The 13,374-nt window shown below is 35.4% G+C and overlaps 3 protein-coding genes across 9 annotated transcripts in view; 2 read left to right on the top strand and 1 right to left on the bottom strand.

The window, feature by feature from the left end:
* The first annotated feature begins 2,878 nt into the window (after positions 1-2,878).
* Positions 2,879-4,558, top strand: LOC105218751 (probable galactose-1-phosphate uridylyltransferase). The gene is made up of 4 exons (XM_011194524.3): positions 2,879-3,039; positions 3,103-3,272; positions 3,340-3,545; positions 3,616-4,558. Exons 1-4 carry the CDS (start codon positions 2,904-2,906, stop codon positions 4,268-4,270), a joined length of 1,167 nt encoding a protein of 388 aa, XP_011192826.2. The 5' UTR covers positions 2,879-2,903; the 3' UTR covers positions 4,271-4,558.
* Positions 4,539-5,899, bottom strand: LOC105218752 (COMM domain-containing protein 5). The gene is made up of 3 exons (XM_011194525.3): positions 5,475-5,899; positions 5,274-5,417; positions 4,539-5,210 (listed from the first exon to the last, which is right to left on the bottom strand). Exons 1-3 carry the CDS (start codon positions 5,777-5,779, stop codon positions 5,033-5,035), a joined length of 627 nt encoding a protein of 208 aa, XP_011192827.1. The 5' UTR covers positions 5,780-5,899; the 3' UTR covers positions 4,539-5,032.
* A 2,386-nt stretch (positions 5,900-8,285) lies between these two features.
* LOC105213285 (fasciclin-1) overlaps positions 8,286-13,374 on the top strand; it is a 43,121-nt gene continuing 38,032 nt past the window's right edge. For 2 of the 7 annotated variants that reach the window (XM_054226149.1, XM_054226154.1), the window contains exons 1-2: positions 8,286-8,519; positions 12,617-12,815. In XM_054226149.1, coding sequence (XP_054082124.1) covers positions 12,687-12,815 — 129 coding nt within the window. In that variant the 5' untranslated portion in view covers positions 8,286-8,519; positions 12,617-12,686. The remainder of the gene's footprint in view (positions 8,520-12,616; positions 12,816-13,374) is intronic. The other 5 variants (XM_054226153.1, XM_054226155.1, XM_054226150.1 and 2 more) reach the window with 4 other exon arrangements.

Below are 13,374 nucleotides of genomic sequence, written 5' to 3' on the forward strand. Positions count from 1 at the left end.
CCAGTTATGATATTGCACAAGTAAAACTGCATTTATTGATATTTATATTATTTAATTCAAACAAATTAACCGAAAGCATATTTCATGGAGATATTTCGAGATATTTTATTCATTGAGGCATACAATAGCGTTGGTAGAGAGTGGTGTAATTGTGGTATGAAACACAGACATGCTTATAAGCGTGTTAGGCTTATTTATAAAATAAAAATAAAAGTTTTATAATTTTTTTCGTTGGTTGCATAAGGGTTAAGGCAACCTAAGACATCTTTTAAGCTTCTGTAAAGTTCATTTTAGTCAGCAAATTAAACAATATCTAATGCAAACACTTCAATGAATGTTAAAGGACCTTTCCAGTGTGGCAAAATGTTACTCATACGCACTGGGTGACCGCTGAATGCATACAATTCATTATGTGTACACGGTATAGCCTCAATAAAATTAAAACAAATTTAAGTTTTTATAATTTTAACAAAATATTGTTGATTTTTGTTTTCTTCAATTTTTGATAGCGGCTATAATATTTGATTCTTGTATGATTCAAATGGTATAAACCAAATGTATGTATGTAACATTAATTAACAAGTATTAGCTTAAAGAATTACATATATTTAGGTAAAAAGTGTAGAAGTGAAACTAGGAAAGTAAAGTAAAGAAAAAACAACAGCAACAACAACAATATATCTATATACTAACAAGAGATAGGCAAGTAACGCAAATGTTATGTACACATGTATTTGTATGCAATACATATATACATGCATATATAAATATATACAAATATGTTAGCTGGTAATGTGGAATACATAAGTGACAGTTTGGAATGTTAATAAATTAAACAAATTCTCACTTGCATACTGACGTACATATGTAACTTTACTCTAACGACCATATATATATATATATAGGCTTAAACCCATTGTTATTTATTATTATAACTATATATATATATACATATATTAAAATAAAAAACAAAAACAAAAGTGTATAAAAATATCAACTAAATATATTTAAATAAATATATGTATGCATATAAACACACATGCCATACATAGGAACACATATTTAATTAGTACACATGAACACATACATACATAATAAATTACTTACATACACACGCATATACTTAATTACATAACGTATATAGGCCACATATAATGAATGGCGTAGCAAGTGACGAGTTGAGATGATTAGACACAAATAAATTAAAATATATATACATATATACATAGGTACATACAACTAAATAACACAAACATCATTAATATATAGTATATACATATATACATATATATGAATACAATGTGTATGGTATAACGTATGTAGCGGCAGTGATTGTTAAATTGCTTTGTTTGTTTGTATTAGATTTTATAATTTATAATAATAATAATAAAACAAAAGAAGTTGAAGAAAACAGAATGACTGATAAATCGCAAAAATAAAGTAAATCTAATAACAAATAAATAATAATAATAAATCATATTTATTGAAAATAATGTTGTTTTTTAACAGTAAATATGATGGGTAAGGTACTAGGAATTGGGAAGTTAGAACGAGTTTTAGTCGCAACATGTTGCACAGTGTATAATACAACCTAATGATTGTTTGGAAAACCTAAGGATAATCGCGATAGTTATAGAGTTATATATGTATATCAAAAAAATCGGACGAATTCCATTCGGATATCTGTCGAAGAATTTGCGAACTATAGTTGTCATTATTTTCCTATACAAAATATGTACTACAGGCTCGTCCTCTTCTCTTTCTTGGTCGCTTCTTCTTGCATGGTATCCCCAATCTGCTGGCATTTCTACCCATCAGACAGTGTCCCGTTAGCACTCCTACTAGAGTTCTTTATCATTACATTTAAATTTCGGTTGTGAAAGTCAGGGATTGTTTCCACAGAGACTCAGCCAACTCTATGACATATTTATGGATTAAATGTTTACAGGTACCCAAGGTCATGTATATTTCCTCTGCCTAATCTGGTGATGAACTTAACAGTTACCTGGTATATCGCTTTACCCTGGATCCCGTTGCAAGTTTGTCGTAAAATGTGAAGCTACTCCTATTGACAGCTCAACTCACTCTTTCACCAACTTCGCCGAAAACGAACCTTCTCCCACTCGTTTAAGTGAGAGATAGGTTTGGAAGACAGATCCCTTCGTATAGATACTTATCCCTGTGTCTTTGTCCGCCTTGCCCCTATCCCACTATCCCCCACAGGAATATTGAGAGCGGAATTAAAATTTATCTCTACTGTATTACGAAAATAGGAATGATCTTTACTACAGATAACTAGTAGGGAAGATTCTCACAGTCTAGGTGTCGACTTCGCTGACATTTGGTTAGAAAATAAGTCTATGGACACTAAGTAAATAATATCGATATACAAAACTCAATATACATATGTACACCCAGTAGATAATTTCAGAAACGAAATGGACTTGAAAGGGCTTTCTCTAAGTAGTAACGATGTGAGGGTCTTCTAATATCGCTACTCGCAGAAGAGCGTTCAAATTGGCGTTTACTCTCCTACATATACTTTAGAAGATTTATTTCTATATTAATTTCATTCATATGTTATTCTTAAACGATGGTATATTCGACATATATACTATCTAGTACATAGTACATACTAGTACTTTGTTCCACAAAGCTTTACGACTAACAAGCTACGTTCGGGTATAACAAATAAACTACCGACAGTAAATGTAAGCGGATTTTATTTAATTGTATGAAACACGTGCACATACATACAATTGTACGTAAATAAGTTTTTGTTGTTAGTTTCTTGTTAGTACGTTGATTACAGTTGCTTTAGAGCTGATAAGACCAACAACAATTTATTTATTTATACTCATGGCACTTGACATTGCGCTAGCAGCGAGCTAGCTGATCGGCTGATGTGTAGACAAGTGGTGGAATTTCAGTCGAAAACAAATACTCACCGCGATAGGTTTGAAAGACAGTGCTTTTTGTTTTCGCTTAAGATAAACATAATTTTAACACACTTGCATAAAATGCAATTCGTCGCATCTGGTAAGTTTTTGTTGCATTTGTACGCATTCATAAAATTATTTTTCACATTTCAATTACGCATAGAGCATCCACATCGGCGTTTCAACCCATTGACTGGTCATTGGGTGCTGGTGAGTCCACATCGCATGCTGAGACCATGGACGGGACAACAGGAGGCGCCACAGAAAAGCAATATACCCGATTTTGATCCCACTAACCCACTTAGTCCAGGTGTGGCGCGACCAAATGGCACCGTATGTTTTGTGGACCAAGCATATTGTACTTATTTAGATATAATTAATTGATTTTGTATGTATGCAGGTGAATCCCGTGTATACGGGAACATTTGTTTTTACAAATGACTTTCCGGCTTTGATGGAGAACAATCCGGTGCCACCACCATCTGATGATCCGCTCTTTCAAGTGTCGGAGGCGAGGGGTACTTGCCGCGTTATGTGTTTCCATCCCAAATCGAATGTAACACTACCACAGATGACTGTCGCCGAAATAACGGCTGTCATAGATGAGTTCGTACCTTATACCACTTGATTCCATTATAGGTTAATTATACCATAAGTACATTCTTATTCCAAACAGATGGATCAAGCAGTTTAATGAGTTGTGTAAGAAATTCCTCTGGGTACAGGTGTTTGAGAACAAAGGTGCTGCTATGGGTTGTTCGAACCCACATCCACACTGCCAAATATGGTGCTGCTCATTCCTGCCAACGGAGCCGCAAATTAAAGACGAACGTTTGCGAAATTATTACGCTAAAAACGACCGTCCATTGCTTGACGATTACGTGAAACGTGAGGTGGAACGTAAAGAACGTATTGTTGTTGAGAATCCTGATTGGTTAGTTGTGGTGCCGTTCTGGGCTGCCTGGCCGTTTGAGACACTACTCATATCGAGGAATAACAACAAACGCATAAACGATGTGACACCATCGCAACGCGAAAATTTGGCCAAAGTTATTAAGGAGTTAACCACCAAATATGATAATTTATTCCAGTGCTCCTTCCCCTACTCCATGGGCTTTCATGGTGCACCGACTGGTGAATCCAGCGATGCTGACACGTCACATTGGACACTTCATGCACTTTACTATCCACCTTTATTGCGTTCAGCCACTGTACGTAAATTTATGGTTGGGTTTGAGTTATTGAACGAGGCACAACGGGATTTGACACCAGAACAGGCAGCTCAACGTCTACGTGAAATTGATGGTGTTCGTCATTACTCGGAAAATTAACCAAAGAAATATACATATACATGTGTGTGAAAGTAAAGGGAAAAGACCGACACGCAGTCAAGTGCCATTGACAGCAAGTGTCTGCTTTAAATGCGGTCAGAGACCTAACGTGCCTTGTGTGTATAATATTGGAAAATTCAAAATCATAAGCCAAATTTAATTAAAAAATAAGTGGAAAGTTAGAAAATCGTAGCTTAAATAGTGAAACAATTTAAACGTAATCAATGCTCTATGTTAGAACCAAAGAAAAAATAATAAAAATAATTGATTTCCAATTTGTCAATACAATGAATTTTTTTATTGTTACATACATAGAAAGCACATATGCACATCAATATGCGTGTATAATGTAAATTTAATTTAACCTACTATCTAAAAGTCTATATTTACTATGAATATATATATTATTGAAAACATTATTTGCACAACTCTGTTACCGAATTACATTTTAATCACGCAGACACCAATTGCTATAACAATAATTGTCGCAACTTCTATAACAATTTAATAACATTACATTGAACACCTTTACTAACAAAGCTACATTAAATACTTTTGTAATACATTGGTAAATAACGCAACAAATATTAGACAGATAAAATGCTTCGCTTTGTATGGAGATCCACATTAATGCGTAGCAATACAAAATATTATATACTTGTTCCAATATATAGTCAAGATCCAATCTTACAAATGGCACAATTGCCTAATTGAGCATTCAAATTTCAAATACAATGTTCCATATAGTTTAATAATTGGAACTTAGAATTTCTTCATGACAGCGCGACTTTCAAGTGCTTGCATTTCACTCAGTAGCAACGCCACATTATAACGTAGTTGATGAAACATTGACAGTGGAAATTCCAGTGTGCGGTAACGACCATCGGGTAGTTGAAAATGCAATATAATAGTCGGCGCATTGATACTGCCATTACATGTGCTGTCGCAAAAACAAATAAATTAATTATAGATAAGTTAAAACAGTTTCCAGAAACACACATACCCCTCTCCTAGTGATATGTTAATGCGCCATTGTAGGTTCTTCGGATTGGAACGTGTTTTCTTGGCCTCAATGAAATTCTTTGTCAACGAGGCACGATGGTTGTACAGTACTTTGCTCAAGTCTTCAACGCATTCATCAGTAAATCTGTTGAGACATAGTGTATGTAAATGGAAGCACTAAATTTTCGTAAATATTACTTACCTCAGTTCCTTAAGGCAGTCTCGTAGTTCGTGGTCTTTAACAATACCCTTTGGCGTACGCAAAAATATTTGCATAATTTGCAGCACAGCGGCGAACAATTCACAAAAGTTGTCTGGAATGTCTTGACCCGAATGTGTAAGTTTAGTCAACTCCAAGTCTAATTCTTCCGGTGAACACTTGGAACTCTCCAGATAATGTACAGAAACTTTAATAAGCACCCGAAGTACCGGTTTTGTTAATTGCGGAAAATATTTAACATAAGGACGTACGGTGCGCACCATTGTATATCTAAAATTTGAGGACATTTTTGTGGACGTATCGCTTTTATGGCGAATTGTAAAAATTTAACTAAGTTTCTCCGATTTTATTGTATTTTCTGCCGACTTTTTGTTTTGTGTTGTACACAAACAGCTGTTTACTAGGCGTAGCCAGATGTATAGTGTTTTCTTTTTTGTTTGATTTTTGACATTTGCTTTATCCTAGACATAAACCAATTAGTTAGGTCGCTAATACAATACAATCATACAACTAATGCAGTAGGTCGCAACACATTTTAACATGGCAGGAAAATGCAATATAATGAGTTTAAATTAAATTGAGGAAATGAGGTAATTGATTAAATAATTAATTTTGCATAAAAGATTATTATTTAATATCGTTATGACAAAATCAACTTCAAACAATATAGTTTAAAGTTTTTTTTTCGGTACACAGATTGACTTGTACAAGTTGAACCGGGCCACTGGTACTGAGTTGGTGATAAATAGAAGGCTTAAAGTCAATATTAATGATATAGACATATCTCCAAAAAATCCTAAGTTATCGATTGGGGGTTGTTTAGTATGAGAAGTCTTAATTCAACCCAGCACCGAAGAAACTTCTCAGGAACTACAGAAATCAGAGACATATAATAATTGAATATTTCACTGAAGAGTCGTTCTATGACTACAGTTGAACTTCCTTAAATCGAATCACCATAATCCGTAAAAAAATTCGAGTTAGAGAGACTTTGAGTTATAGAGGATTTAATTAAAATTAAAAAATTTTCAAAAAGCCATGCCTTTGTGACATGATTTATGCAGTCCACAAGTTTTATATCATATTTTTTGTTTGCCTCCATATGATAAAGAGCGACTCTTGTAAAATCCTGCATCGATAGTAAAATTTAAAATTTTGTATTATGCCCTCGTCAAAAAATTTGTTTTATGGATGGAAATTTGTGTAAAATTTGTATTCTATTATTTAAGAATTCGAGTTATGGAGATCTTCGAGTTATGGAAGTTCCACTGTATTTAATTTTATCAAGACCACTTAGTTGTTCAAGGAGGACTTTGTTGTGTGATGGGATTCCAGTCCCGGTGGTATCACAATGAATCCTAAAGTCCTAGATGCGTCGTTCGACATCCACTATACCTACACTAGATTGACTTGTTCATGTTGAACCGGACCACTAGTACCTAGTTGGTGCAGGATAGAGTGCGAAAAGTTAACATTAATTGTTTAGAGATATCTGGAAAGGTTTCTAAAACACCTAATTGCCATTTGTTTATTATAAGAAGTAGAAGTCATAGTTCCAAACCTTTACTGAAGAAAGAGAGATAAACATTTAATTTCTCAAGACATTTTGACTCGTGAGCAATTTAATGACTGAATTGTTCACTGAAGAGAACTGCCTTTTCATAACTATCTATTTTCTTCAAAAATATTTACAATGAGTAATCGAAGTTCCAGCTGATCACACAGTGCTAACGGTTAATTTTTAAAAAGTGACTATGTGTGTATATTTACGTAACTTCAAACTCTCCACTAAACTGGGTGTGACCCTTTTTTACTACAAGCACTTTCACTACAAACTCTCACACACACGCTAGTGATCTTGGCTGACTGAAGCGCTGCAGCGCCAACCCTTCGTGAGCGTGCACTGCAAGCGAGACAATTCTGCTCGAACACCCACCGACCGTTAAATAGTGCAGCGTTTCGGAAACGCCGCTGCTTTTTTACGTGCCAAGTTCAATATCATTTATGCAATTGAAAGACGAGGGCATTTTATTTACGTACTTTATGGTGTGACGTGCAGCACACCAACACACACATACACCTATGTACTGAATGTGCAATTTACATAGAATATATATGCAGTTGCAAGTCTTATTGCAAATAAGCAGTTATTTTTAGGCAGAAACTGCAAAAAATCGCCAACATAACTTGATCAAGTGCAGCATACAAGTGCATGTATGTATGTATGTATGTATGTATATTTACGGCAATTTCTCCCCCAATTTTCATAATTTCATGTTTTGAGCGCTCAAAAAATATAGCGCTCTCGAACTGCATGACGCACACACACACGCACATGCAATGTTATTTGACTTCGTTAGTTTGCGAGAGTCGCCTCAATTACTGCACATGTAGATATGTATGTTTGTTTGTCTGTATGTCTGCGCCTAAATTGGTTAGTTCTCTGGCTTTGGCTTTGGGGCGAGACCAGCCCAAACGCTACACCTAACCAACGTTGCAGCGGCTTTGGCCATGACTGGTGCTGTGCTGTGTTGTTGTTGTTGTCGGTGTGTTTGTGACCAGCCGACCGCGCAACCACACCACTTGCCGTCGCTGCCACCGGCAACCATTAGCGTTGTTGTTGTGCCGCTCTTGCCACCAACCAACAGTCAAATAGCCAACAGCCAAAATGAGGCACTTCGTGAGTACGCTATGCGCGCGCCGCCGTCAAATATTCGTGTTCGTATCGCCACGAGTGTGCCATGGCTGTGGCAGTGCTCAACGGAAGCGCTCAGCTTGTTAGCTCGTCGCCACGGCAAATGGTCTCAGTCAGTTCTTGGTGAACCGTTGTGCTGGTCGTGTCGTTTGTCGCTGCCGTTGTTTAAACGCTGCCATTACTGCCATTACAAAAACTTGTTCCGTGTGTGTGTATATTTTCTTGTTGTTGTTACTCTAACTGTTACTGTGTTTGTAGTACAGGTTTAGCCTTAGCCTCGACTTGAGGGTGTGCTACACAAAGTGTCAGTGTGTTTTAGTAATTATACATACGTACGTATCATATGCATTTATAAACGTTAAAACCATTATCTGTGTGTATGTGTGTGAGTGTGTGTTGCATACTTAGTTTTGGTCTGTTTGTGCAACGGTTAATTGGAAATCACCAAAAAAAAAAGTCAGTTTGCCACAAACCGAACGCGTCAAGCATACCTTACGTGCTGCTGCTGCTGCTGCTGCCACACACAGCAATGACTCGGCTGTCATATTATTACTCAGTTATTGATTTTGCATTTGATGTGTCTTCGCTGTTTGTGTGTGTGTTGCAGAGCTTAAAATGGTTTTTTTTATAATTTGAAAACTTAAATACAGTTGTTGGGAAAACACTTGTGTATGCTGAAAAATGATTTAAAGCTGACGATAAAATATTTAACGACAGCGCAAACAGCGCTTTAATGAGCGTGTGACAAGCTTACAAATGTGTCTTCGACGTGGATTCACATACACATTGTGGCAAAAGCGTGTTGGTGTGGCAAGTGGCGCATGTGAGCAGCATTTGGAGAATGTGCTACTTATTTTTTTTTGGATTATTTTTAATTTTATTTATTTTTTTTTTTTGTAATTTTTTAAATTTTATTTTACATTTATTTTATTTTATATTTTTTTTTAAATTTTTTTGTTTTTTTTTTTAAATATTTTAATATATATTGTATTTTTTTTAACCAAAACCAAAAGCATTTGCTGCTGCTGCACGAGCGACACAGTCACATACATTCTCTTGTCTGCGTGTGTGTGTGTGTTTGCACAAATGTAAAGCGAGCACACAATAATGAAAACATCACAGCAGCTACTGTGTGTAAGCTCAGACTCGTAGCAGCAGTCGTACGAAAGACGAAAGAAGTCTGTGCGCTACAAGAGCCACAGCAGTAACAACAACAACAATTGCGTAATTACGTTCAGCGCTTTGGTGGTGCAATATTTAATTTATTTTTATTTTTTCATTTTCGTTTTTTTCGCTTTTTTGTGAGAAACACCAATTACCAAGCATTCTATACAATTTGAGCGAATTAGTTAACCACTTCACGCAGCAGGCGAGGTAGGAAGGAAGCCCTAGTAGAGTGCAAGGACTGCTTGCAGCGCCGTTTACGTGTATGAATGTGCAAAATGTCCTTTATAAGCATATGTGTATGTGTGTTTGTGCGTTTTTTTGCACATGCACAAGGATATGCGCCTATGACGTTAGTGACATAACATTGTAATTATAGTGTGTGTGCAAAAAAAATGGGAATCCTTGAATGAAAGTTTTAAGGGATGCGTTTGTTGCTTGAAGGGCGCTACAGCAGCAATACGCCGCGCAAGTAGTAAAAGTAGAAGGTAGAGAGGAGGACCCTTCACAATCACATTTTATCGCCTGTTATCGCTTTAGCTGCATGCGCCCCTTGCATAATGAGCGCAAATTCAGCGCTTGCAATTGACAGCCACACAGCAGCTACTGCTTAACAGGGTGGCCGGCTGTTCGCCTGTTGACCATATTGACTTGGGGTGCCTTACACGCGTTTATCATATTCAAATACATATCTCCAAGCACATATTTCATCGACTACTCATACCAAAACTAATAGCTTTTCTTATCCTTAATAGCTTTGTGCGCTTCACTTGCTTATTTGATTAGCACAAATGTCAATTGTCGAAAAAAAACTCAATAACAACAACAAATTGCCAGTACCCTCCATTGGGTTCATTGTGGGCTGTTTGGTTGCATGCCACCCAACGCGTTTTATTATGCTTCCAACTGTTTTGGATTTCGACCACTGCTGTTTAGCGCTTCCGTTGTGAGCAATTTTGGACCAATCAACGGACGCACTGTCCTACTCCAGCAATCTAAAGTACACAGTGTCCGTTGGCTCCGCAAATTTCAAACAAAAAATATTTTATGTTTTTTAATATTTCAAACTGTATAATTATATATATAAGACAAGTGCTGGTCACACCCTTTTGCGTTATAAAAATATTAAAACTCGTTTTCTGTTTTCATTGTAAAGATATTCTTCGCAGCCGCGAAAGTCGTAACTTCTCGTAAAATTCTGTTCAATCAGTTATTTTCATAAAATTTGGTGTATTTATTCACAACTTGCTTAATTCAATTCATTTATTCATCAAAACCAAATTCTTCCAAAAAAAAAAAAAACTGACACATTAACTTGACGAAACCATGCGCATGAGTCATCTATCAGTGTGATAAACAACTGTTTCTAGATTTTTGTAATTCATTGAATATTTAAGCTGACCTTACTATTTATTATAAATGATTCAGTTTTGCGGTTAGCTATACAATATAACTATCCATTTTATCAGAATCCATATGGAATAATAAGGTATTTGAGGCGTCATAAATTTTGTATTTTTAGAATATTCATGCTTGTAATATTCGAGTTTCGTGCCTATAAACTTGTTTACAGTTTTGTGTATGACAAAATACATTTCTTCTGAAAATTATTATTACGTAATAAGTGTCTCAAGTGTATAATGTAAACTTAGTCATTGATAACACTATACGACAAAATGTGAGTATTGGACAAAACTGATTTTTTTCGAGAGATTGAGACATTAGTAAAAAAATGCATTATCCGTTTTTCGAAATTAGCCCCCAAAATCGAAATATTTAGTGTCGAAGTTTGAAAAAAGGATATTTTTCAATTAAAAAGCAGGATATAGTTACTAAAAAATCCAAAATATCTTCTTAATTCAAAGATGTATAAAATTTTTCGGTCAAGCTTATATGACAATATATATGTACGTTCATTGAAATTTCGACTTTAAGTCACGTTTTTTTTATGAATTTTGATAAATGTCGTTATATCTGTTTCAGCTAAGGGAATAATGATGTAGTATACATACAAATATACATATTGAACAAAATATTTGCAAAACAGTTGAGTTATCTAAGCGAAATTTAGTCAAAATATGAAAAGTACTACCCAAACGGTATTTTTTTCTTCAATATTTGTAAAACGTGATATTTCATTACTTTTTTTATTATGTTAAGGGTCACGTAAAATGTAATTCAATCAATGTATCATGTACATACATACATATATGTATATGCCGATGTATAGTCACATATTTAAATACCATTGTATTAAGTTCTACAGTTTCAATTAAAGCTTTAAAACAAGTAGATTTTTTTACTTTTTAATAATTTCAACAAAAGTAATAATCGGTAATAATAATTCAACAGCCCCTCCAGAACGCAGCTAAATTTTTATAAAAATAATTTTAATGCCAGAAATGTTCCCATATATAGCTTCATAAGCTCAGCTTAAGCACAGCTCTGATATTGGATAATAAATTTTTGGCACAATTTGAATTTTTTAGTAGCCACTCCCACATTCCATCCAGTTTAATCTGCGAATTTAAATTTTATATTTACGAAAGTGCAAAGAACAGTTAAAAATAGCTTCACTGAGTTTCTTATTTTAACACTTTCGAAAACAAGACAAAGAGGTAAGGTAGCGTTCAAAAATTGCAAAGGCTTATCTCAAATAAAGCATAACCCTCCAAAAAACATGTTTAACCACTTTTCATTCGTTTCTGCTACACTGTATGCACTGGCTCGTGCACTCTCGGCTGCTTATGTAAGTGATTGGTAAACTGATTGCACAAACAGGCAGACGACTAAAGACGCTGTAGTCGTTGGCAATTGTCGAATTTTACCGTGACTGCATTTGCAGTAAACATGTTTAAATGATTGCGATAATTTCGCTTTGCCACCCCCCGACGACATAACGCTCTGTATGTGTGAGTGTGTGTGTGAGTGTTTTTGCCTAAAACTAATCGCTGAAAACTGAAAACTTATATAAATGCCATGTGAAAATCGTAAATCGCGCGCGTCGTATCAAATCAATATCGACGATACGCTCAATAAATTATATGAAGCGTTATAAGCAACTCTCCGTGTCAATATGCATATATAAATCTAATAAATAGCTTCTCTTTTGTTGTATTTCAAAACACGGTCAATTCGCCAACTCTCACGACAAACGCCTACATCAATCAAAACACGAAAAACGCTGTCAACGCCGCTGCAATTGCCGTCCACACCATCTACATCTGTATATACATATATTTTATACGCGTTTATGCGTGTGCAGTAGTATAAGTCTAGGCAACAACCTAGAAAATAAAACAAACAAAAAAACAGAAAAAAAACAAGTGTGAAAAATGCCATCAGCGTTCCGCAGGTGCGCGCTGCAGGCCGCGTTGCTCGCCTGCCTATGCGTGGCAATGTTGCCGTTGCGCGCCAACGCCAGCATCGTGGAAAAACTACGCGATGATCCCGATCTGTCGCAGGTAAGTCAACAACTCAACACAGATATTTTTCTTATTGTTATATCGGTTTTCAACGATTTATTTTTTTCCTTTCCTTTTTCAATTTTCCTATTTGAAATCTGTATTTACTTTAACTGATTTTCCTTTTTTGACGTTTTTATTCTCGTTAGTGCTAGCGTTAATGCTATTGTTATTGCTGTTGTTATACTGGATTTGTGTTTTAACCCTCGTCATCCCTGTTGTTGTTGTTGCGCTCCCTATTAGCTTGTGTTGTCGTTGTCCTCCACCTTTGACTTTTCGTGACTGTGTCCTTTAAGCAGCATATAACCTTAGATACACATATACAACTATATAAAAAGTCATACATTTGTACATTTATCCTTCCCTCTTTATACTCATATTTACTTAAAAACTTTTATTTGAGACTTAGGCCTCATAGACTTGCAGCTTGATATATATGAGGTGTGTTCAAAAAATAACGGGAATTTTCGTTTTTTGAAAATATATTTATTCATTCGTTTAATTTAATGTCGTTGCCTTTAAAGGAGTCTCTAATCGATAATATGCACTAATGCCAGCA

This window comes from Zeugodacus cucurbitae, chromosome 2 (assembly GCF_028554725.1).
Source record: "Zeugodacus cucurbitae isolate PBARC_wt_2022May chromosome 2, idZeuCucr1.2, whole genome shotgun sequence".
Taxonomy (NCBI): Eukaryota; Metazoa; Arthropoda; class Insecta; order Diptera; family Tephritidae; genus Zeugodacus; species Zeugodacus cucurbitae.

Bases quoted from the DNA above. Each gene is read 5' to 3' on its own strand.
- LOC105218751 (XM_011194524.3), top strand. From the start codon at position 2,904: ATGTGTAGACAAGTGGTGGAATTTCAGTCGAAAACAAATACTCACCGC. The intron at 3,273-3,339 runs GTATGTTTTGTG...GTATGTATGCAG, and splicing joins TGGCGCGACCAAATGGCACC to GTGAATCCCGTGTATACGGG. The intron at 3,546-3,615 runs GTTCGTACCTTA...TATTCCAAACAG, and splicing joins ATAACGGCTGTCATAGATGA to ATGGATCAAGCAGTTTAATG.
- LOC105218752 (XM_011194525.3), bottom strand. From the start codon at position 5,779: ATGTCCTCAAATTTTAGATATACAATGGTGCGCACCGTACGTCCTTAT. The intron at 5,418-5,474 runs GTAAGTAATATT...ATGTCTCAACAG, and splicing joins GACTGCCTTAAGGAACTGAG to ATTTACTGATGAATGCGTTG. The intron at 5,211-5,273 runs GTATGTGTGTTT...TTTTTGCGACAG, and splicing joins AACATATCACTAGGAGAGGG to CACATGTAATGGCAGTATCA.